The sequence below is a fragment of the Echinops telfairi genome, unplaced genomic scaffold (genome assembly GCF_000313985.2).
Source record: "Echinops telfairi isolate 266 unplaced genomic scaffold, ASM31398v2 ScPeMD7_9;HRSCAF=40, whole genome shotgun sequence".
Classification (NCBI taxonomy): Eukaryota; Metazoa; Chordata; class Mammalia; order Afrosoricida; family Tenrecidae; genus Echinops; species Echinops telfairi.
In genome coordinates, this window is record NW_022103906.1 from 43,063,526 (window position 1) to 43,087,666 (window position 24,141).

General features: G+C 37.6%; 1 protein-coding gene across 3 annotated transcripts in view; it reads right to left on the reverse strand.

The window, feature by feature from the left end:
- Positions 1–24,141, reverse strand: part of WRN (WRN RecQ like helicase) — a 164,628-nt gene that overhangs the window by 63,581 nt on the left and 76,906 nt on the right. For all 3 annotated transcript variants that reach the window (XM_045286810.1, XM_045286808.1, XM_045286811.1), the window contains exons 17-20: positions 16,259–16,365; positions 8,843–9,030; positions 6,615–6,789; positions 1,345–1,526 (exon numbers count right to left, since the gene is read on the reverse strand). In XM_045286810.1, coding sequence (XP_045142745.1) covers positions 1,345–1,526; positions 6,615–6,789; positions 8,843–9,030; positions 16,259–16,365 — 652 coding nt within the window. The remainder of the gene's footprint in view (positions 1–1,344; positions 1,527–6,614; positions 6,790–8,842; positions 9,031–16,258; positions 16,366–24,141) is intronic.

Genomic DNA, 24,141 nt, shown 5'->3' on the forward strand with positions numbered 1-24,141 from the left:
GAGGAGAACTGCCTTTGTGTGTTTGAGGCTATAAATCTTTATGGGACAGAAAACCTCATTTTTCCCCACAGAGCAGTAGGAAGGTTTGAACTACTGACCTTGTGATTAGAAAAAGGTTTGAACTACTGACCTTGTGATTAGAAGCCCAGCATGTAACCCACTACATCACCAAGGCTGAACTGTTTAAGGTCACTGTAATTCACGAAATTGTGCAGAGTACCTACATGGATTAAGCCTTCAGAGAACCCCCTCTATTCACTAACCAGGGATGTGAATAGTCTTGCTATATCCAAGTGCATTGGATTAATACTGATGGAGTTAGGTTAAAATTTAACACCTTATGATCTGTTCTCCCTTTTGACTCACTTTAAACTTGTTCCGGTTTTTATTATATTCTGCTTCCTTCTGATTGAGGGTTTTCTGTGTTTTATTTTGTTAGTGTTGTTGGCGGTTGCTTTTGTATGTTTTTCTTTATATGAAATCTAGGATAGGTAAATCTATAGAGATAGTAACTGGTTAATAGTTTCTTAGGGTTAGGCAGGAGAGTTTGGGGGGAATTGGGGAGCTAATAAAGCTGAGTATAAGAATGAAGAAAATGTTCTAAAATTGATTGTGCTGATGACTGCGCAGCTTTTAAAAACACGTTTAAACCATTGAATTGTATGGTATGTGAATTATATGTCAATACAACTGATTTTGTGTGTGTGTGTTTTGTAAAAGGCCAGGAAGGCTGCACAAAGGAACTACTACCCATCATAATAAAGTACCTGCTCAATCTTTAAAGTCAGAAAGAGCTGTCCCATGATAGTTTCACTAAGAAATATTACCCCATCCACTCTACAATCCCGATCTGGTCCCGTCAGATTTCTTTTTGTTCAGTAAAGGCAAGCAATACTTCAAAGGAGCATGGTTTGAGTTGCTCAAGGAAGTCAAAAGTGCCATATTTAGCATGGTATAAATCATCTTTGGGAAAAGGTTAGAGATGTAAACACTGACTACAGAACAGCTTATGTCAAGAAACAGTACCTGTACATTTTAATATTTTGTTTAATAAAGATGCTATGGTATTTTAATAACATTTTTTGATGACACCAATATATTCCATAGGATCTGTGTTACATACTCTATTGGGATAGGGCTGAAATCAGGACATCTCCTCTGTCTAAGCAACACGCAGCACAAATATGCTTGGGTGTCTTCTGTTTTGCCTTGGCTTTAAATGCGTTTTTCCAAAATACTTTACATTTTAGGCATTGCCTCATGTAGTTTAAAAACTTACACAGAAGGGAAGGAAAGCAAAGATGGAAAAGTCTATAAGGGTAAAACTAGAAAAATGTCTTTTACCTATGTAAGCTCATGTCTCCTGGGGCCCACAGTACATGACAAGAACTTGGAAGTCCATCACGGCCAGCTCTACCAATCTCCTGGTAGTATGACTCCATTTCCTTAGGAGCCCCATAATGAATGACTTTGCGAATGTCAGCCTTATTAATGCCCATTCCAAAGGCTATGGTAGCAATCACACACTGAAAATAAATAACAATTAAGTTGGACAAATATTTAGCACGATTAAAACCTTACATTTCTACCACGTGAAAAGAATACTTTGTTTATAAGAGTCTTTTGTACACTTCCTATAAAAAGGTAATAAAGATGGTGGCATCACAAAGCACCTGTGACTATGTGGCACGAATGAGCTGTGAAAATTTTTAGGTTAAATAAAACTTTAGAGTGTTATTTTCAGGTACCCTTATCTGATTGCATAATGCCTCAATATTTTCTAGAGTTATTCAAAGATGGAAGTTTCTCATTAAAGAGAGAAACACAGAATAAGATTAATTTATATATACATATACATATCTTTTAGAAGATAAAACCAATAGAATATACGTAACATGCATGAACATACTGAGATAAGATTTACATGATTAGGGGAAAACTCAGGGAAGAATTAGGAAAAAGTACATAAAAACAAACACGTTTTAAAAAGTTGTAACTATAGAGAATAAAAAACTATATAGTGCATATACTCGAGTATAAGCCACCCCGAAATCAGCCGAGGCACCGAACTTTACCACAAAAACTGCATTAAAAATATGCTGAAAAACTTGTCTTGTACACAAGTATATATGGTAAAAAAAATGAATCAGAATATACTACATGGTTTCGAAGACTCACAGAAATAAACTTACGTAAGCAACGCATATTGATCTAACCAAAATGATAAATAAATATCCTGAACGGTAAGGGATTAGAAATGCATATGTGTAGCAGTGAGAGGGGCAGGACTCCATCTAAAAGAAGGCTAACGCGTCGTCGTCTGTGGGAGCAGCAAGTCAAGAGATCATGCTGAACACTAATAAAAATAGACACCCAAACGGTTGCAGTCTAAGAAAACTACTATAAAATTCAGTGGTAACCACCACAGGAATAAGCTAAAAGCATTGGGAATGGGAAGCAGAAGTGGGGAATGAGTGAGAAAATGATACTTTGCTTTCAAAGAATCCTGAAATAATTTGGTGCTTCAAGCTATAGAAATATATAATTTATAAAAATTCGAGTGCTATTAAAAAATAAATATATGTTCTAAGTTGAACCCAAGACAGCTAAAAAGAAAGAGATAAGGATAAAGGAGGAATGAATGGAAAAAAGAGAAATATCTTAAAAATAGTGATAAAGGGGAGAAGAAAATAAATAAATGTAGGAACGAATATCCTTTAAATCCTTGGATGAAAATGCTAGCCAATTGTGCTGTGTGTATAAATAAGTGTGACTCACTTAAGTGTGAATACGTAACCTAATAGTAATTCTAATCTTCATCATGTAATATTATTTTAGATGAGATCATGATTCTCAAAATAACAAACTCTTATATATAAAAGTAATTTTCAATTTATTTATGAGCATCATCATTTTAGAAAGGAAGAAAATTCACAGTATCTAAAAAAGGTACATAAAATGGTAAAGAACATGAACTAAAGTGAGATTAAAAATAACTATGAAGGTGGGGAGAGAAGGGGAGGAAGGGGGTACCAATCGCAATGATCGACACATAACCACACCCCCTCCACACCCCAGGGGAGGAACAACAGAAACTGTGGGGGAAGGGAGACAGCGGTTGGTGTTGAGATATGAAAATAATAATAATTTATAATTTATCTAGGGCTCACAATGGTGGGAGGGAGGGAAAAAAGAAGAGCTGATACCAAGGGCTCAAACAGAAAGTAAATGTTTATAAAATGATGGCAAAATGTGTACAAATATGCTTGATACAATTGATGTATGGATTATTATAAGAGCTGTAAGAGCCCCCAATAAAATTAACCTTAAAAAATAAATAAATATGAATGGTTACAAATGAAAAATGCAATTCTACATCCAAAGATGGTTAGATTTGGCTTAAAATACTAAGAGAGAAAAAAATTAATATAAAGCAGAAATAATTAAGATTCTAAGCTCCTCTTACTAGAAGTTACAAAGAGCCTGGGAATCTGGGTGAACTTTCGTGTCTGCATTTTCACTTTCAGTCGGCACTCAGTACATACGCAATGGCAAGTGATCAACTCTAAGAGCCCAGAGCATCTCATACTGGTGCTGAAATGCCTTTTTAAAATCTTGAGAAAGTGTCTGAGAGCTCTCAATGTAAATTTTAAAGCTTTCAAATTATAATTATGAAACAGGAGTACATAGGAGCATTGCTGAGAAAACAGAACTGGTTTCACCCTAGGGCAAAATGATTGATAATAATTTTCATACAGTAGATGAGTATTTGTAGCAAAAAGATCCTTCCAGAAATTAGGTATAATTATTATATTTAAGGCTATATTAGAAAGCATTAATGTTTAACTAAAGCTGTGTATTGGGAGGAAAATGAGATGCCTTCAACAAAATGTGCTGCCACAATATAACTGGGTAAAGTTTGTACTCTCTCACTTGTTTAGGGGGTGGTTCACGCTAAAGAGATATTAGTTAAGCATCCGAATTGAAGAAACCACTAATCATAGATGCCTCAAGCATCGATTGTTAAGTTTGAATAGTATAAGCCAGGAAATTTATCTGGCAATTGAGATAATAGAATCAACATATAACTATTTGGGAACTCAGATAAAACCTCTAATTTGGGGATCTGAGACAGCTGTTCTCACCCTTGTATCGTAGGAAATGATATAAAATAGCTGCTTCCAGGCAGGAGGTATGATAGCATGAGTGCATATAATGGACTTTATAAAGAGGACATACAAACCACACTTAACATATGTTGTTGGATTGGGCTCAATAGACTGATCTATTGGAACAGGAAATGCCCAAGCTAAATGTGTGAGTACAGATATAGTGTTGACAGTGAGTACAGATATAGTCTTGATTTAACCATGCTCACATCTTGAATTTCAACTCTCCCATTTTATTTAATACCTATTGAATTACACCAAACATGACAGAAATCTCAGCCCCAGTACTTCACATTACCTTAATACCCTTCCTTTCTTTGGTTTTTCTACTCCTTATTCCATCTAATGTTTTCGTCTAATGTGTCCACAATACTACTGTCTTCGTACTCAAGAATCGAGAGTAGATCGTGGTGCTTGTTAAACTTCTACCTTTGGAGCTCTATGAACTATATGACCTTGATCAAAATTGTCTTGGAGAATGAGAGGTGCCATCTACCTTTCTCATCTGCCTCACATCAACGTCAACCAAAATTGCTCGACTTTACTTTTGTTTTTTTACCTGTTAGGTTAAATTGGTGGCATGGTGGTTACATCTTGGGATTCTAACCGCAAAGTTAGCAGTTCCACGGGAGAAGGAGGAGGCTCTCTGCTTCCTTAGAGAGGAACAGTGTCGGAAACCTATATGGGCAGTTTGATTCTGTCCTGTAGGGTGGCTATGTGCTGGAATTGACTTGATGGCAGTGAATTTTGAGAAGGCTAAAACACTACAAGTGTTTGAATTCTGAAAAAACTACAAGTATATTACAACCACCCCAGGCTGCCCCTTTCCAAGATTAAAGATCTCATATAATTTGTTCTGGGAAACTCATTAATGACCACAATATTCTGATAATACAACCTTACTCGCTGAAAGCAGTAAGAACGTGAAGTACTTACTGATGTAGATCAAAGATTACAGCCTTCAGTATGGAGTATACCTCAACATAAAGATAACAAAAATCCTCACAACTGGATCAATAAGTAACATCATGGTAAACAGAAAATATTGAAGTTGTCAAGGATTTTACTTTACTTGGATCCATATCAATGCTAAAGAAATCAAAAACATGTTTTATTGAGCCAATCTGTTGAAAACAACCTCTTAAAATATTAAAAAGCAAAGATGTCACTTTGAGGACTAAGGTAACCCTGTCCCAGGCCGTGATATTTTCTATAGCCTCCGATACCTGGGAAAGCTGGACAATGTAAACAGAAGACTGAAGAAGAACTGATACCTTGAATTGTCATGGTGGCCAAGCATACTGACTACACCAAGAACTGCCAGAAAAAACAATTCTTTTGTCTTGGAAGACATGTAACCAGAATGCTTCCTAGAAGCAAGGCAAGGGAGGTGCCTTGGACATACATCTGGAGGGAAGAAAGCCTAGAGAAGGACATCATGATTTGCTGGGGGTCCAAAAAGGAGGAAGATTCTCAATGACACAGTAGCTGCAACCATGGGTTTAAATCCATCAACAACTGTGAAGGTGGAGCAAGATTAGGTCGTGTTTCATTCTGACATATATAGGGTTGCTGTGAGTCAGAACTAACTTGAAGGCAACAAAAGCCAGCAACAATCTGTTCAGCCAACCCATCCAATATTTTCCCTATGAGTCTGACAAATCCTTCCTGCCTCACATTAAGTGTCATTCCTATTCCACATTCCTTTTATCTCCAACCATTCCAAACTACTCACAATCCCCTGAAACGCAAATGCACTCTTGCATGCTTGTGCCTCTGCAAGGGCTGGTCTTTATTCCTGGAAGTCTATATTTAATTCCTTTTTCCTCATCGTGTATTGGCTTTGTATGTGTGATACATTTATATTCACATGTTCATGCTACCCAAATTGCGTATTAATGTAAAGAATATCCCCATTCCACAAACTATTTTTCTTTTTGACAGAGCAAGCGGTCCCTCCAGGGGGAGAACGGAGGCATTATGGACATGCTACTATTCACACTAGTCTACAATAGTTCGTTCATATACTTTATCTCCACATTATACAGTGCTTCCCTGGATCACAAGGGATGCTTAAGTTCAACATGAAAAAAAATTATTCAATAAACACTTGGTAAATAAAACACTCAAAACTAAACACTGCCATTGAGTGGATGCACACTCATAGTGACCCTATATAACCACTATACCACCAGGGATCCTCTTCATAATAAATACTAGAAAATAGTTATTTATGCTCTGGTGGTACTGTGGGTTAGTAGTTGTGCTGAAAACCACAAGGTCCACCACCCACTCCACAGAAGAATGATGAGGCTCTCTGCTCCTGTAAAAGTTTACAGACTCAGAACTCCTATATTCAGTCACAATGAGTATGAATCAAATCAATGGCAGTTAAGTTTTTTTGTTTTACGGGGCATAGAGATTAATGATAGTCAGTCCTCACACCTGAATTTCATCTCTCATGAACCTATGATGAATTTCTTTTCTTGATTTAATACCCATGCCTGCATGATATGTTCCACACATCAGGTCTAGTTTCCTAAGCTCAGCTGTAACTTGTTCTGTCATTTTTCTGGAAGGACAGTAGATGATAGTTGGGCCTTCAAATTCCCAGGCAGAACTGAAGAAAAAACAAGAACAAAAGAGCAAGCATGTAAGTAGGTTTCAGATCAGCTTGGGTTCTATATTATTTAATTTTTCCTTTCTATTCCCTAAATAGAAGGTCAGGTGGACAAATTATTGAGATCTAGCTGCATTAAAATCTAAAATCAAAACAAAAATCTAAAGTCAAATATGGAAATAAATTATTTTAAGCACTAGATATCTATGACTCATTCTACTTAAAAGTGAAGTTAAAATCAAATGCAAGTTTCTTGATCTTATCAGAATCTTTAATAAAACTAATAAACTACTGATACAAAAATTTAGAGGAATGAAAAGGGCTAGATTAGCAATTAGTTTTAATCTATGTAAGAGAGGAAAATTAATATTTACATAGGTGCATGCATAAAATCTATTATAGTACTCTCGTGTGCTCTTTAGATCATAAAGTTGAGTTTCTATATCTATGGACTGAAAAAGCTTCCTTACAATATTCAATTACTTTTGTATCAAAGGAGTTCTTTATAGTAAAAGTGGGACCACGAGGTTATAGAAAATAACATGTTAGAAAGTCTGCTTGCAACCTGTGCTTACTTACTGACGAGAAATGATTGCCATGTAACATTTACCTCATTGTTGAACATATTACCTTACATAAATGCACTCATTTATACTGACCTATTTAATATGAAGGAACCCTGGAGCATAATGGGATACGTATTGGGCTGCTAACTGCAAGACCAGCAGTTCAAAATCACTAGCTGCTCCACAGGACAGAGATGAGGCTTTCCGGTCTTGTAAAGAGTCGAGGCCAGACTTGTGGAGAACTCTTCTTTAGGATGGAAGGGAAGTGAAGCACAATGAGAACTCACTTCAGAGAGACTGCTAGAGCAGCAGAAGACTCAGATTGTACCAATACTTTTTTTTTTATTCTGAATGTGGAACAATTGAGCCCCCAAAATTAAACCCACTACCATCACCTCCTTAGGGTTCCTGAGACTGTGAATATTTACAGGAGCAGGCAGGTTCCATCTTTATTCTGCAGAGTGAGTTTATTCAACTGGTGAGTTTGAACTGCCTACTTTCCATTGGGCAGCCAATGCCTAGATCACTGCACCAGTAGAGCTCCTTGCAGGATGAATAAGCCAGTAGCAAATCTTTTATCTAACTTTGTACTTAAGGTCCTCAAGAATAACTAGGAATTCTGCAACTCAGTCTCTCTTTTTCTTTTCACCAACCTTTTCCAGAAGGGTTGCAGTATGGGGGAGGGAAGACCACCAATGATCTTTAAACTTTATTTGCCTTGGTACTTTTGAATTTGTACTGGTAGGAGAAACTATTTCAATGACTTAAAACAAACTTCAAAACAGAAAAATTGTAAATTGTTCACTGAGCAGTCAGATCAAGGAAGAAGGTCAAGAGAAGATTTTTAGCGCACATAAAAAATGCTTTAAAATGAAGCAAATAAAAAAGTATTAATCCACTGCCATCAAGTCAATTCTAACTCAACTCAGTGACCCTATTCAGGGTTTCCAAGGGTTTGTCCATCTTTACTAGTGCAGAAAGCCTCATCTGTCTCCCACAGAGCAACTGGTGGGCTTGAACTCCCAACTCTGCAGCTAGCGCTTCAATGCTTACCTGACAGAACATCAGGGTTCCTCATAAAAAGTATTAGTGAATTTATTCCTCAGGTCAATGAAAATAATATACTGCCTTATGAGCAGTTAAAAGCATAACATGCCCAGTATACTTACTGGCACATGATACAGACTCAAACACAAGTTGACTCTTTGAAATCATCCTAAAACTTATTAGTCATGTAATTAATTAAATAAATACAATTTAGATGACAGACTCATTGCTTTCATGTATTTGTCAAATACTAAAAATATGCATCTTGTACAAGTTAACAGTAGAGAGCATTAAAATATTAGAAGAATTAACTATATATCGCACTTGACCCAAAGCTAGGTAGAATCTGAAGTGTGTTAAATATGCATGGAAGGAAGTAATCAAATAATTTTTTTTTAAAGGAAAGAGTTACCAAAATCCATCAATCATTGAGTCCTTACCTTGCTGATTTTATAAGGAATTGTTTCAGATCTTGAAGGATATTTCCTGTTTTTCGTCCAACTTCCAAGTACAAGTTTGGTCGATCAAAACCGGTACATGTAATCTGAGGATTCTTCAGTTTTAAGCAATGTATAATATCTTCCTGGATTGAAGAACTTGCAGTAGCAGTAAGTGCAATAACTGGAACCTAAATTAAATACAATTGATTTTAAAAACAGGAGAGAGCTCATTAATTCCCCACATTCCTACTACTTTCCTAATGAGACCGTTATGACAAAGAACAGAGGTGCACTGCCAAAATACAAACTTGCATATATGTGTATTTTTTAAAGAAAATTCATGTCCTACTTGTTTTCAGCCTTCTAAATACAGTATTTACTTTTTGAAAACTCATTTAAAAAAAAAAACTCTAGTAAGGATTTCTAATATAAATTAAGCCTGCTTAACTTAAATCCATTTGTCACTTTAACATTTACTACCTTTGGAATAGAACTGCTATCAAGAGGGGTATACCAGCTTATTTTGTATTAATCTATAATTCAAAAATCATAAACTCTAACTAAAAAAAATCTAACTATAGAAAACAGTGAGTCTTTTTTCTACTATTATATTAAATATTGGGTGATTCCTGGATGGTACAATTGGTTGAACTTGATTACTTGCCGAAAGGGTGGCAATTCAAACCAACTCTGAGGCACTGGAAAAGAATAGCCTATCCATAATCTGCTTCTAAAAGATTACAGCCAAGAAAACCCTATGGGCAGTATTGGTAGTTACATAATCTGGTGTCAATTTGGGACTTGCAAGGATTAAGAGTGAAGGGTGGAGTCTAGTCTGTCAATCGGGTCATAGCAAATAAGACCTCTGTGTGGGCATGGACTTCCCTTGAAGATTGTGGTAATTCCTATATTTCCTTCTTGGAGGAAGGAGACACCTCTCTCAGCTCACTCCCTTGGAGACACTCTACTGACAAGGCTGACTCCCTGAGACATCTCTGAGAAGTCACATGGATCTACCCTGATGCAGCCCTGAGTGCTGGAGAAGCCGCATGGAGACCCCTGCCAGTGCTGAGATGCTTACACCACCACTGGATTCCAAGACTTTCTACCCACTGGCCTGTGATCTTCCTGCATTCGACATCATTGCATGTGTTTCCTGAGTCAGAAGAGGACTTTATAGATTGGTATTGGACATATAGACTAATATCAGACTTATAGACTTGATCTGGACTTGGCTGTTTTCTCAATATTCAACTGCTCTTGTATATAAACCTCTTTCTTATACACATATGTGTCTATGAGTTTGTTTCTCTACCTACCCAGACTAACACAGCAGTTCTACTTGGTAGTACTGGGCTTGTCAGAATCACCTCAACAGCAGTGGGTATGTGTTTGGGGTTTACATTAAATATATTAATTTATGGCTTCTCAACTCTAAAAGCAAAGCTCTCAATGACCTCGAAAACTAATCTGAATGGCTACTAAATTAATCATGGCATGTTATACATAAATGTATAAAATGAAGTATGCATTATTAAGTGATCCTTTGAGCAACCAAATCATGTGCTTTCAATCTGGTAAATGCTCTTGACTGGATTACCAGTCAAAGCAGGAGACACAGCAGGTGCCATAAAACCATCAACACGGTATCATCCAGAAACTATCTAAGGCAACAAAATACCTCCCTAAAGTAAGTGTTTTTTTTTCTTTATTATCAGAGTTATAACAGGCACCTTATAAGTGTAGTGGGTTCTGAGCTGCATTGCTAAATGCAAAGTCAGTAGTACAAAACCACAAGTCACTTCACAGGAAAAAGAGGTGGCTTTCGACTTCGGTAAAGAGATGTAGTCTCGGGAAACCCACTGGGGCAGCTCTACCCTGTCCCATAGGGTCACTAGGAGCCAGAATTGTCTCGATGGCTGGGTTTGGTTTTTTGGTTTTATCCAGAGTTATAATTAGTGATGCCATTATTGCACATGGGGGAAAAAATAGACTGTCTTAAAGTCATTCCTACACCATTGGATACTTCTCTCTCCCAAATTAAAATTAGAAAAATATGCTTTGGGGTCACTGCAGGTACCTCATGAACCAGCTTAAGCCAAGTATCTTATATGTAAGTGAAATGTATGTGCAATTTACCCACTTTCAAAGAAGTCAGAGGGAATTGTGATTCAAATTAAAATAAGATTAAAATCAACATAGCTTTACTGAATTCAAAATTATCCTAAATATCATGCAAAAAAGTAGTATAAACTAAGTTTATGAATATTTTTTAAAAACTAAGTAAAATCTATGTGATATCTGCATTCTTCATTCTTAAATTTCATAAAATTATTCCAAACTGAAGGCCCAAAATTAAGTCTATCAATTATTTTTCTTGAAATCAAACTACTCCCTTAAGGTAAAGACTGACTACATGACTACTTACAGATTTAAATGGCCCCTAACAACAATATAGGCAAGCTATTTATAAATGTATAAAATATCTGTATAATATGCAGGTACTAAGTAGTCAGAGGAGAATAGCAACATAAAAAAAAAGTCATTACTAACTCATAGTAACCCTATATGGGGTAAATTTCTACAGGAACAAAAAACCTCATCCTTGCACAGAGCAGCTAATGGATTTGAACCGCCAAGGTTCTAGTTAGCAGTCCAATGATTACCTGACAGTGCCTCCAGGGCTCCTTTAAGGAAAAACTAAGGGCAGCTTAAATTTTTGGAATTCTCACTTTCTGAACGACATAGTATTTATTTTCATCAGCTTAAGTATTTTCATTAATAATTTATAAATGTACAAATATGTGTTGTTTAACTACATGTGCAAATAAAAAACAGATTTCTCAGGATAGATCCTATGAGAAAAGAGGTGGTCTGTCTCCAAGCAGTACAATAAATGAGTGACTAGGTAGTGTGGGAGGGTTTTCTACTCCCATAGAGTCACAGTCTCAGAAACCTACAGGGGCAGTTCTACCTTGCCCTCTCACACTGTCTGAGTCAGCAGTGACTCGATGGGTTTCTGATTGGAAATAGTGTATGTATGAAAATAATACACTTGAACGATGGCACATCTTTAAGAAATTTATAGAAAATACAGAGAAAAATAGATGCAGAGCAGTTAAAACAAAATTCAGATCTGGAAATCAGGTTGCCTGAATTTAAATCCTACCTAACCATGGACCATCTATGAGGTCTTGAGTAACTCACTGAACTCTCCGATCGTCGGTTTCCTCGTCCACGACCCAGCTTCCGTGATAGACCAGCTGGTTGAAGGCGCAAATGAAATAAACATGCACAGTGCTGAGTGTAATGCACGGCCCTCAAGAGGTGTTCAGGAAGTTTCAGTTCTTACTAATACTGTGACGGCAACAACTGAAAGGAACACTATTTGAAGAATAGAGCCCAGAGAAATGGGCTCTATTCCCAGGTTTGCTACTGACCTTTGGCAAGGAATAATTTCTCTGGGCCTCAGCTTTTCCATCAAAAAAACTGAGGTGGCTACATCATCCATTGGTCCATCCAACTAAAACTTTCTATGGCTGCACCACTCAGATGCCCTATTCCAGTGATCTCCTAGTCAAAATCACTTTATGCTCATTCATTTATTGATTCAAATTCAGAGTTGTATTTAAGAATGTTGCTTCCACGTCCAGAGAGAGAATAGAAATATTAAAATAAAGTCACAACAGCTGTTTACTTACACTTCAAAAGTACACATGCAATCTGATAAGCTTGGTTCTTTCGGAGGTTTAAAACCTACAAAGTAGTGTGAAGCATTAAAAACACAATGCACAGGCAGGCGTTGAGAAGGACAGGCACACCTCCTGACTGCCCAGTACACACACTCTACTGTGCCCACGGCCTATTTATTAATAGTTTCTGGCCTTTTATTTTCAAAGGTAAACTCGTTTGGGTGATAAATTATCACATGTAGTCAGATTACATTCTTAACTTATTTTTAACTCCTATTTTTTTAAAGTTGGCAAATTTTGATTTCTTTAGTAACAAGTACCAAGTTTTCTTAAAACAGTAAACATATAATCTTATAATTTTATAGTAATGACTTAGCCACCCACTTCAAGGATGTAGCACCCACAGATTCAGAACAGTAGCTATTCCATCTGCGTCTAAATTTGTGTTGTGGTGCTAATTCTAAGTCTGTACTTCATAGCCTCAAGCTTCAGTCGTTCATTCGCACCATTTAGCTACTGAGTGACTACTATGTGCTGTGTAAGTGTTACAGAGAAAGTGAAGAAAAGAATCAAAAGATACATGGCATGGATTTCACAGTTCCTCTTAGGGGAATTTTAATGAATTTTATGACTGATAAGGAGCTTTCTGCCTGGCTGCTCGTTCTCTGGACTCATTTTGCCTGATTCCCTCCAAACAAGATTCTCAGTGCCAAACGGTTAGTGATTTCTTTGCTATCTATGAACTTACTGAAATAATAGAGTATAAAGCATTCCAGATTTATACCAGTTGTTACAATGTAATTGGAATTGGAAGGGGAATGAAAGCCATGAGAACAGGGAGGAAAATAATGGTCCTACAACCAGCAGGTGGCATTTCTCATCATTTAGTTAAAAAAGAGTATTCAGGAAAATCCTAGAGGAAGATTTTCTCAGTCCTTGCTTGACTAACACCCTGCCCTGGAGGCTCAACAGAAGGATGTACTATATTTAACTAGCCCAAGAAATGAAAACGATAAAAAGAAACCATAGCCAGATATAATAAAAGATTTAATTCAGCACTGAAAATTGCTTAAGAACTGCATAAAATATTTAAAATTCCTTTAGCACTATCCTTCAAGAATTCACAGCCTAGAAAAGGAATGCAGACTCTCCCATATTTCCAGGTTGATCATAAATACCTAGATTAACAGAAATCAGTTCTCAAGTTACCTTGTGCCGACTAACTTCCAAGACAGAAAATCCTTCCTTTTTCAACTATCTGTCCCATGAACACTATTAACGGGGTTTCAAAAGTTAATGGAAAAATGTCTGTTTGAAGTCCCTTGGTGTTATTTGTACCACGTACCCATCACATGTACTGTTTGTTAATATTGCTCCTAACTTAATCGGCATAAGCCTCGAAACTGTGCTTTAGACCTCTCACAAACCAGATGCTTCGGGAACGAGCAGCGGGTCCTGTTGCAGTTATTGCCCATCTTCACCATTCACTACGTGTGCGGGCACATTACTCCTCTAGTTCTTGCTTTGTCATCAAAATTCATTTACTCATCCATTTACTGACCAGCTCTTGTGTGCCAGAGACCGTGTTAAATTTTATAAACCAAAATAGCAAAGTTCCTCCAAAGAATATTCCAGTGCAGACCAGACAAAATATGTGTTATACAGCAAAGGAAGATGGGGACTATTGATGGGTTGAGGGTTTAACGTGAAATTTCAGATGATAATCCAGGTGGCCTAAATGAGTAAGTAATATTTTAGCCAAAACTTGAGAGAATACACCATGTGAATTACATGGGGGAAAAGCAAGAATAGATTACCCCAAAAGGTAAGCACAGGTTTATCTTGCTTAGTTACTGATCTGTAGTATACCCTTTCAGATGTTTCACCCAACCTTTGTTAGGTAGTGGTGGTAACGAGTGGGAGAATCTGCTTCCATAAAGACTGCAGCCATGGAAACCCTATGGGGTAGAGAGAATTACACTATCCTAGTATCCTGGAGGCTGAATCAACTTGATGGCAGTAGGGTTTGGATTTGTCTGCTTTGAGCTTGGTGGTTAAAAGCATCGGTTAGGTTTGATGTGGCCAAAAAAATATGTGGAGGAACTGTTCACTACCGATTATTAAGAAAACACAAGTGAACCCATGCTAATCTTGTTTCCTGGATACTCCATCCCTGCCAAGGATTGTAAAATTTAAGTGTGATTCTATAGCAGCGGTTCTCAACCTGTGGGTCGCGACCCCTTTAGGGTTTGAACGACCCTTTCACAGGGGTCGCCTGATTCGTAAGAGTAGCAAGATTACAGTGATGAATTAGCAATGAAAATAATTTTATGGTTGGGGGTCACCACAACATGAGGAACTGTATGAAAGGGTCACGGCATGAGGAAGGTGGAGAGCCACTGTTCTATAGGAACATACTATGTGGCTGGGAGAGAAATACATATCAGGCATACCTAGAAGCAGAATCTTTATTGTGGTGAAATATTTACTACAGTTTAGGCTCAGGTAAGCTTGTGCTTACCTTGTTTATGAGGCAGTCCAACACTGGTGCACAGCACTGAGAGAGGGAACAGAAGAACAAAGACCCCACAGTGGCATGCTGGAATTTTCAACTGATCTCCAGCAAAGCACTGCGGCTGGAACCCAGGGAGGGAGGGACACAGGTGCCACAAGATGAAGACAAGGAGAAAATGGGAATATAGAGGTAATGGGCTCTGGAAGACACTACAATGACTTCCGGCACTTTTCAGAGTAAAATGGTTTGCCACTAAAGGATTTGGAGTAGATGGCTTGAAATGCTGGTTATACACATGTATGCATACATGTAATATATATGTGAGATACATAAATATATGTGTGAAATGACTGCACGGAACAATACACACACATACAGACAAAATACCTTTAAAAACTGGTGAAATATTGATACGCTCTCAAAATTATACTAATGTCATTTTCCCCATTTTGATATTGTATTATTGTCATGTAAGATGATACCATTGGGGACACAGTGCAAAGTACATAGGACCACCTAGTATATTTTCAAATAATTTCCAATAAATCTGTATTTATTTAAAATTAAGAAGCTAAAACTAAATCAGTACCAGAATAATGAGTTTTCAAGTCATTCATATAAAAAATACTTTTTATAATAAGGGATAAAAGTAGACTCTTCATACTAAAAGCCTTTTTAATATCTCTTCTGAATAGTTCAAGTCTTAGATTTTCAATATGATGCAAGAGAACATAACCATGTCTCCTAGTGTCCTGGAGTTAAGTAGATCACTAGAGAGGAACAGGAATCTAAGCACGGCTCTATGGCAAGTGTCAGCAAACGGCCCACAGGCCATATCTGGCCCGCGGACTGAACTCTGCTACATGACAAAAGGATGAAGAAGTATTTTTATATGGGGTTATAAGAAAAAAAATAAAGAATATAAAAAATAACACATAAAAATCCATAACAGAGACCATATGTGGCCTGTGAAGCCTGGGATGTTTTTAATCTAGTTCTTTACAGAAAAAGTTGCTGACCATGCCTATAATATTCTCACTAAATTTATATGCCAAGGTTATTATAAAAACAACAACAAAAAGGTCCTTCCTCAGCTGACATCGTCCATTTGCCCTTTCAAGAAGTCTTCAGCTTTTTGGCTGATCTCCAATTCCATACCCACCCTTGGTAAAAATGTCATTTCAAGACAGTACGCTCGGCAGAGCTTACCAATGGGAGTGCTTCCTTTAGAGAGCCCAAAGCCCTGAAGGAATTTCTAAAATCGTGCCCCCATTCTGAGATACAGTGTGCCTCGTCCACAGCAATCAGTGTGATCCCTATAAAAGCGAAAAACACATAAATTGGAAAACTGGAGTAAACAAGGTAAAGAAACTCGTTTAAGTCAGTATCAACTTCACGTAGAATACATAATTACCACAGAAAGGAGAATAATCCAAATCAAAGTACTTAGTTCATATAGAAATGTAAACATAAGCATCAAATGATACCAGGAATCATTACTAGGAACAGAAGAGACAGGTGGATAAAAGGCAAAATAGGCTCAAGGATACTAAAAGGAAATATTTACATCTTGATTCCAACACCATATTTATAGGATTTCAGGTTTCATCATTATTCCTCTGAGAAATTATGCGGTCACTATACATTTGGCCTCAAAACTATTACTCATGAATCATTTGTGCCAACAATGCCTTAAAAGAGTTTTTCTGTTTCTCCTTAGTAATACCTTCTTTTTTTTTTTTTGTAATATCTTCCATTTTACTGCATACATAAGCTATTAAAAGGCAGGGAATCAGAAAACTTCTACTAAGATTACATGCATCTCTATCCATGATTGGTCACACATCATATTGTAGAAGCCCTCTAGAATTGTCACTATTGCAGGATGCAGGATGAATCCCACATTTTCTAATGTAAAATGGTAAAGGGAGAGCAAAATAGCATTAGATACAAGGTAGGTTAGAAGAAAAACAATTGTTCTGCCAGGGAAGACCCTTCCACGCCACACCCACACGGCACACACACTGAAAGAAAATCAATAGTGAGTGGTGAGATATTTCAGCAAAGGGTTTTATTATGTAAGCAACGATTAAAATTTAGATATTTCAAAGTAATGACAGCAGTGCCTTTGTCCTTGAATATAAAATTAATACCTAAATCAAAAATAAAATTTCCTTCTGTGGGGCTGACCATTACTTGATCTTTATTTCAGTATTAATAATGTCCTTTCACTAGGTGATTAAAAACATGTCCTCTAGAATCAGACTGCCCGGATGTTAACCTAGCTCCACCACTACTATTTGTATAAACTTAGGCAAATTACTTACACTTTCTAACTCTCCATTTTCTTGCAAGTAAAACCTAAAAGTTTTTATAGTTACTCTGAGAATTAGATAATTCACATAAAATGTTAATATAGTTCTTGGCACAGAAGGGAGTTCAATTTAGAAAACCAAATCATTGCTATTATTATTCTTATGGTTACTGGTGGCGTAGTAGGTTACACATTGGGCTGCTAACCAGAAAGTTGTCAGTTCAGCACCACTAGCGGCTCCTAGCGAACAATATAGGCATTCTACTCTTGTAAAAATGTAGGTCTCCGAAACCCACAGGGGCAGTTCTACTCAGTCCTATAAGGTCACTATGAATCAGAATTGACTTAATAGCAGCGGGTTTGTTTTCATGATCTAAGTCCTTCAAATAAATCTCATCCCTGATATCTGTAACGTTTTTAACGCAAAAAGTTTATCTACAAAGATTGGCAGTTTGAACCCACTACACAGAACCACAAAAGGAAGACCTTATTATCTGTCTCCATAAACTCTACTTACGGAGCAGCTCTGACCTGTATCATGTGAGGCAGCCATGAGTCAAAATTGCCTCCCCGGCAAAAAGTATGGTTTTGGAGCACGATCTGGACTCTTTTCACAGAATGAAAGGATTAATTTAAAAAAAATCCATGAACTGAGGTGCTCACAATGCTAACAGAGGAGATAAACACGCAAATAATGACTATTCAGTGAGACCACCAGGTTTGACAGAGTCCTGAGAGAGCAAAGGAGGAAGCATGGAGAAAGAAAGTGACTAAATATTGAGCGGCTGGAAAAAAGCCTCAGTGTTCCCACTCTGTCACCCAGACTTTCACGTTAAATGCCGTTGTTGTTGTTAGGTGCCATCAAGTAGGCTACGACCCACAGCAACCCTGTGCACAACAGAACGAAATACTACACAGTCCTGTGCCACTCTCACAGTTGTTCCCATGCCTGAGGCCAGTGAGGCGGCCTCTGTGTCAATCTATCCCCTCGAGGGCTCACCTTTTTTTCCGGCCACCCTTCCACTTTGCCAAGCATAATGGCCTTCTGCAAGATCTGGTCTCTCCTGATAATATATCCAAAGTCCGTAAGATGAAGCCTTTCCATTCCTGCCTCTAAGGAGCACTCTGGCCTTACTTTTTCCACTACGGAGCAGTTTCCCATTTTAGCAGTCCATGGTACTTGGAATATTCTTCTCCAACACCCCAATTCAAATAAATTCCTCTATGGTCTTCCGTAAAGGAATGTCCAACTTTCACATGCATATGATGCACTGGAGACTACCTTAGTCTTCAAAGTAACGTCCTTACTCTTCAATCCTCTTGAGGGATTTATGTAATAAATTTACCTAATACAGTATGTCTATCTCTTGACTGCTGCTTCCAGGAACACTGATTGTGGATCCAAGCAAGACAAATCCTACATAACTTCTAGCTTTTCACCATTTACCACAATGTTACCTATTTGTCCAGTTGTGAGGCATGTGATCTTCTTTATATTGAGCTGTAATCCATACTGAAGCTCAGTTTTTGATCTTCATCAGCAAATGCTTCAAGTCCACCTCCCTTTCAGCAAACTTGGTTGTGTCATAGAGCAGATTGTTAATAAGCCTTCCCCAAACCTGATGACACACACTTCTTTGTATTAATCCAGCTTCTCTGATGATATGCTCAGTATCTAGAGCAGCGGTTCTCAACCTGTGGGTCGCAACACCTTTGCGGGGTTGGGGGGTGTCAAACAACTCCTGTCAAACAACAGGAGTCACCCTAATCATAACATTAACAAAATTACAATTATGAAATAGCCATGAAAATAATTTTATGGTTGGGGGTCACCACAACATGAGGAACTGTATTAAAGGCTTGTGGCATTAGGAAGGTTGAGAACCACTGGTCTAGACTGAACAAGTAAAGTGAGAGGAGACAACCCTGATGTGCACACTTTTCCTGATTTTAAACCATGCAGTATTCTCTTGTTCTGTTCACACATCCGCCTCTTGATCCATGTACAAGTTTCGAATGAGCACAATGAAGTGTCCTGGAATTCCTATTCTTCTCAAGGTTATCCACAGTTTACTATGTGGATAGTTGAAAGCCACATAGTTGACAGCCTTTGCATAGTCAATGAAACAAAAGTTAACATCTTTCTGCTATTCTCGTCTTTGAGCAAAGATCCATCTGACATCAGCAATGATATCTCTTGTTCCATATCCTCTTTTGAATCCAGCCTGAACTTCAAGGAGTTCCCTGTCAATGTACTGCTACAGCTGTTGTTAGATGAACTTAAGAAAAATTTTACTTGTGTGTGATATCAGTGATATCATTCTATAATTTAAGCATTCTGTTGGGTCGTCTTTCTTTGGAATGGACACAAATATGGATCTCTTCCAGTCTGTTGGCCAAGAGCCTGTCTTCCAAATTCCCTGGCATAGAAGAGGAAGTGCTTCCAGCGCTGCTTCTGCTCTCTGAAACATTTCAATAAATATTCTGTCAATTCCTGGAGCCTTTTTTTTTTGGTTAATACACTCAGTGCAGTGAACTTCTTCCTTCAGCATCATTAGTTCTTGCTCATATGCTACCTCCTGAAATGGTAAACTATCGGCTATTTGGGGGGGAGGGTAAAGTGACTCTGTATTCTTACCATCATCTCTTGATGCTTCCTGCATCATTCAATATTTTGCCTGTAGACTCTTTCAAAATTGCAATTCCAGGCTGAAATTTTTTCTAGAGATCTTTCCGTTTCAGATACGCTCAGTATATTCTTCCCTTTTGGTTTTCTAATTCTTGGCTGTTACTCATTGCATTATAATATTTGGCTTTGTCTTCACAAACTGACCTTTGAGATTTTCTATTCAGCTCCTTGACTTCACCCTTTTTTCCATTTGTTTCAGGTATTCTAAATCTTATGCATTGCTTAGAAGCATTTTCAAGTTAAATAGGTTAAAACAAAGACACAGTCCCTCCTTTACTTTAGACTCTCCTTCATATTAAAAAGCCTTAGTTTGATAAGAATTGTACGAGCCCTCAAATAATTTTTAAAAAAAGAATAATGAGGGTAACAAATTTACAAATGTGCTTTATACAATTGATGTATATATGGATTGTGATGAGTTTTATGAGCCCCCAATAAAATGGCTTAAAAAAAAAAAAGCCTTAGTTACAGATTTGAAAAATTGTCCTTGACCCTGGAGCTCAACTTTGTTCCTGACAATCAGTTATGGCACGCTCAGTCAACATTTACTTTACATTACAACAGGAAGGTCTACGTGTCGTCACAGGCCCTATACATATTTCATTGTGGTATCCCTATCATTCAAGCCTTGTTTCCAAATTTGTGAGATAATTCTAACTGTGGTTGGCTTTAAGGAGTGTCTATATAAAATCATGCTTGCTATTTCTGTTATAAATCCACAGTACGGGGAAAAATGAGGACCTAATGTCGGGGGTTTAAGTGGAGAGAAAATGTTTTGAGAATGATGTACAAATGCGCTTTACACAATTGATGTGTGTATGGATTGTGATTAGAGTTGTATGAGCCCCTAATATAGTGACTTTTAAAAAATAAAAATAAAAAATAAATCCACAGTATGTAATTAAACAGTTGATAAAAATGATAAATCTGATTAGCTAAATGTCAGACTACTATCCAAATAGAATTATGAGTACATTCATTTTTTCAAGCATTTTCCAATCTCCTGCAAACAAAAAAGCCAGAAGAAAATATCTCAAGAATGATTTCCATCTCATTTATCCCTATTAGTCAACACTAAGAATCTATCAAAGAGATACAGATGACAAATGATTTCAGTATTCATAATTTAATCCATTACAAAAAATAAAACAGAGCAATAAAACTCTCAAAAGGATCCAATGTATCCCATGACTAAGGATACAGATAGATACCTTAACTTCTAAAAAACCAAGAAGTAACTTATGCTTAATCCAAAATTAAATTCCCTAACTTCATGTAACTAGATGAAAGATACCACGTTTCCTATATTAAAGGCAAATATATAATCTGCCAATAAAGCAGCTTTAATAGATAATGAATGTACTCTTGGAATATTATTATTCCCAAATATTAATTTCAGCCAAAATTCATTGTGGATATGTAACACATACTAAAATATATCAATTTATTTGCACATATAGTTCAAAAATTTGTTTATGCTTTCTGAGAGTTATATACAAGTAACCATTAAAGGAAATGTTGCAAGTTGGAAAACTTGATGTAGCTGGAATTACTTTAACAGCAAATTATACAAAAAGATTGGAAAATTCAGTTTGATTAGTTCAAGTGTATATATGAAAAATGGTCATTTGCAATAGAACCCATGATGACATATATCTTGAGGAGCTGAGTCTAAACTCCGAGAAAAAAAATACAATTTACTGAAAGTGTAAAAACAATAAAAAAAATGGCACCAATTTCAACAGTTCCATATTTACATTTGATCACCATACTTATTCACTGTGTGCTGAGTTAATATCAGAGAAGCTGAATATATGAAGAACATGGCATTAGGATTTGAGGAATGCTTATTAACAACCTGAAATATGCTGATGACAACCTTGTCTGCTGATAGTGAGGAGAAACTGAAGCACTTACTGATGAAGATCAAGATTGCAGTCCTCAGTATGCATTACAACTCAATGGAAAGAAGACCAAAACCCTGACAACTGGACCAACAGGGAACAGCATGATAAATGGAGAAAAGACTAAAGCTGTCAAGGATTTAATCTTGCTTGCACCTACAATCTGTGCTCATGAAAGCAGCAGTCAAGGGTTCCAAAGACATACTGTATGAGACAAATCTGCTGCACAAGACCTCTTTTAAAGTGTTCAAGAGCAAGGATGTCATGCTGAGGACTAAGTTGGGTCTGACCCAAGCCATGGTAGAAGTTAAGTATCTATCAATTGCCTCTTGTGCGTGTGAAAGTGGGACAATGAATAAGGAAGACGGGAAAAGAATCAACGGATTTGAATGGTTGGTGCTGGTGAAGTACGTATATTGAAAAGTGCCATGAAACTTGGAAACTTGGAACTTGCCATGGAAAGTTCCAAAAGAACACGCAGAGCTATCCTGGGAAAGTACAGCTAGAAGCCTCCTTGAAAAAAAAGGATGGTGAGACTTTGTCTCAGGTACTTTGGACATGCTATGATGAGAGATCACTCCCTGGAGAAGGACATCACGTTTAGGAAAGTAGAGGAGGAGAGAAAATGAAGCAGCCATGGTCAAGATGGATTGACACAGCAGCTGCAATGATAGGCTCAAACAACATTTGTGAGGATGGCTCTGGACCTGACCGTGTTCGTTCTGTTGTACAGAAGATCCCTATGTGTCAGAGTCAACTGGACAGCTCCTAACAACAACATACTTCTATTTGCCTTTAATCTATAGTTTTGTTGTTGTTTTGAATGGTTGAACATCAGAGTCACTAGTGAAAAACTACATATAGATGCCAGGGTCCCACCCATACTTATTAAATCTTAATTTTGAAGACTTGAGGCTGGTTATCCAGAATTTTCTAAAATTTCAAAGTGGAGTCTCTTGAAAATGAACATGGAGAACCATGTGATTAATGAACAATCTAGGAAAGCTATGGATAGAGCTATTAAACATAGATGTGTACATATGTAAATACATCTTATTTAGCCTTTTAATATAGGGCTCCAAACCAGTTTGATCCAGTCCAACCCCTAGATACATATGGCCTATGTACATATACTTATATGGTAATACACTGAGGTCGTGGACGACTTCAGGCCTCTGCTCATACCCACCCTCAATGCAAGAACATTTTGTTCTAACAACTTGGCATTCTGTGATACTTACCACCCGACCCCACCCACAGCCCCACAGACCCAGCACAATTGCTGATGACAAAATGAGTGCATAAGCAAATGTGGTAAAGAAAGCAGATGGTGCCCGGATAGCAAAAGATATAGCTTCTGGGGTCTTAAAAGCTTGAAGTTAAAGCAGCCACCTAGCAGAGAAGCAACATGCCCACATGGAAGAAGCACACCAGCCTGTGTGATCAGGACTGGGTAACAGGCATCCGAAGACCCATAACAAACAAGCAAACAAACAAAAACATATTGTTGTGAACAAGGGGAGTTGGAGCACAGACCCAGAGCCCATCTGTAGTTAATGGGACATCCCCTCACAGAGGGTCAAGGAAGGGATGAGCCAACCAGTGCATAATATAGCACCAATGAAACACACACTATTCCTCTGGTTCCTTGAGGCTTCCTCACCCCCCACAATCATGACTAGAATACTGCCTTTCACTGAGGGTTAGACATGTACATGGATACAGATAAGAGATAAGAGATCACAACACATGGAATCCAGAAACAGGAATGGGAATAGCGATACCAGTGGGTTGGGGGAAGGTGGGGGATAGGTGGGGAGGAACGGGGAACCGATTGCAATGATTGACACATAACCACACACACCCCTCCAGGGGGACGAACAACAGAAGCCATGGGGGAAGGGAGACAGTGGTCAGTGTAAGATATGAAAATAATAATAATTTATAATTTATGAAGGGGTCACAGGGGTGGGGAAGGGGGGGAGGGAGGAAAAAAAAGAGGAGCTGATACCAAAGTCTCAACAGAAAGTAAATGTCTAGAAAACAATGATGGCCTAGCTCAGAAGCAACAAAGCCCACATGGAACAACGTATCAACCTGTGTGATCACGGGGTGTCGAACGGATCACTGAAGACAAATGGGTGCATAAGCAAATGTGGCGAAGAAAGCTGATGGTGCCCGGCTA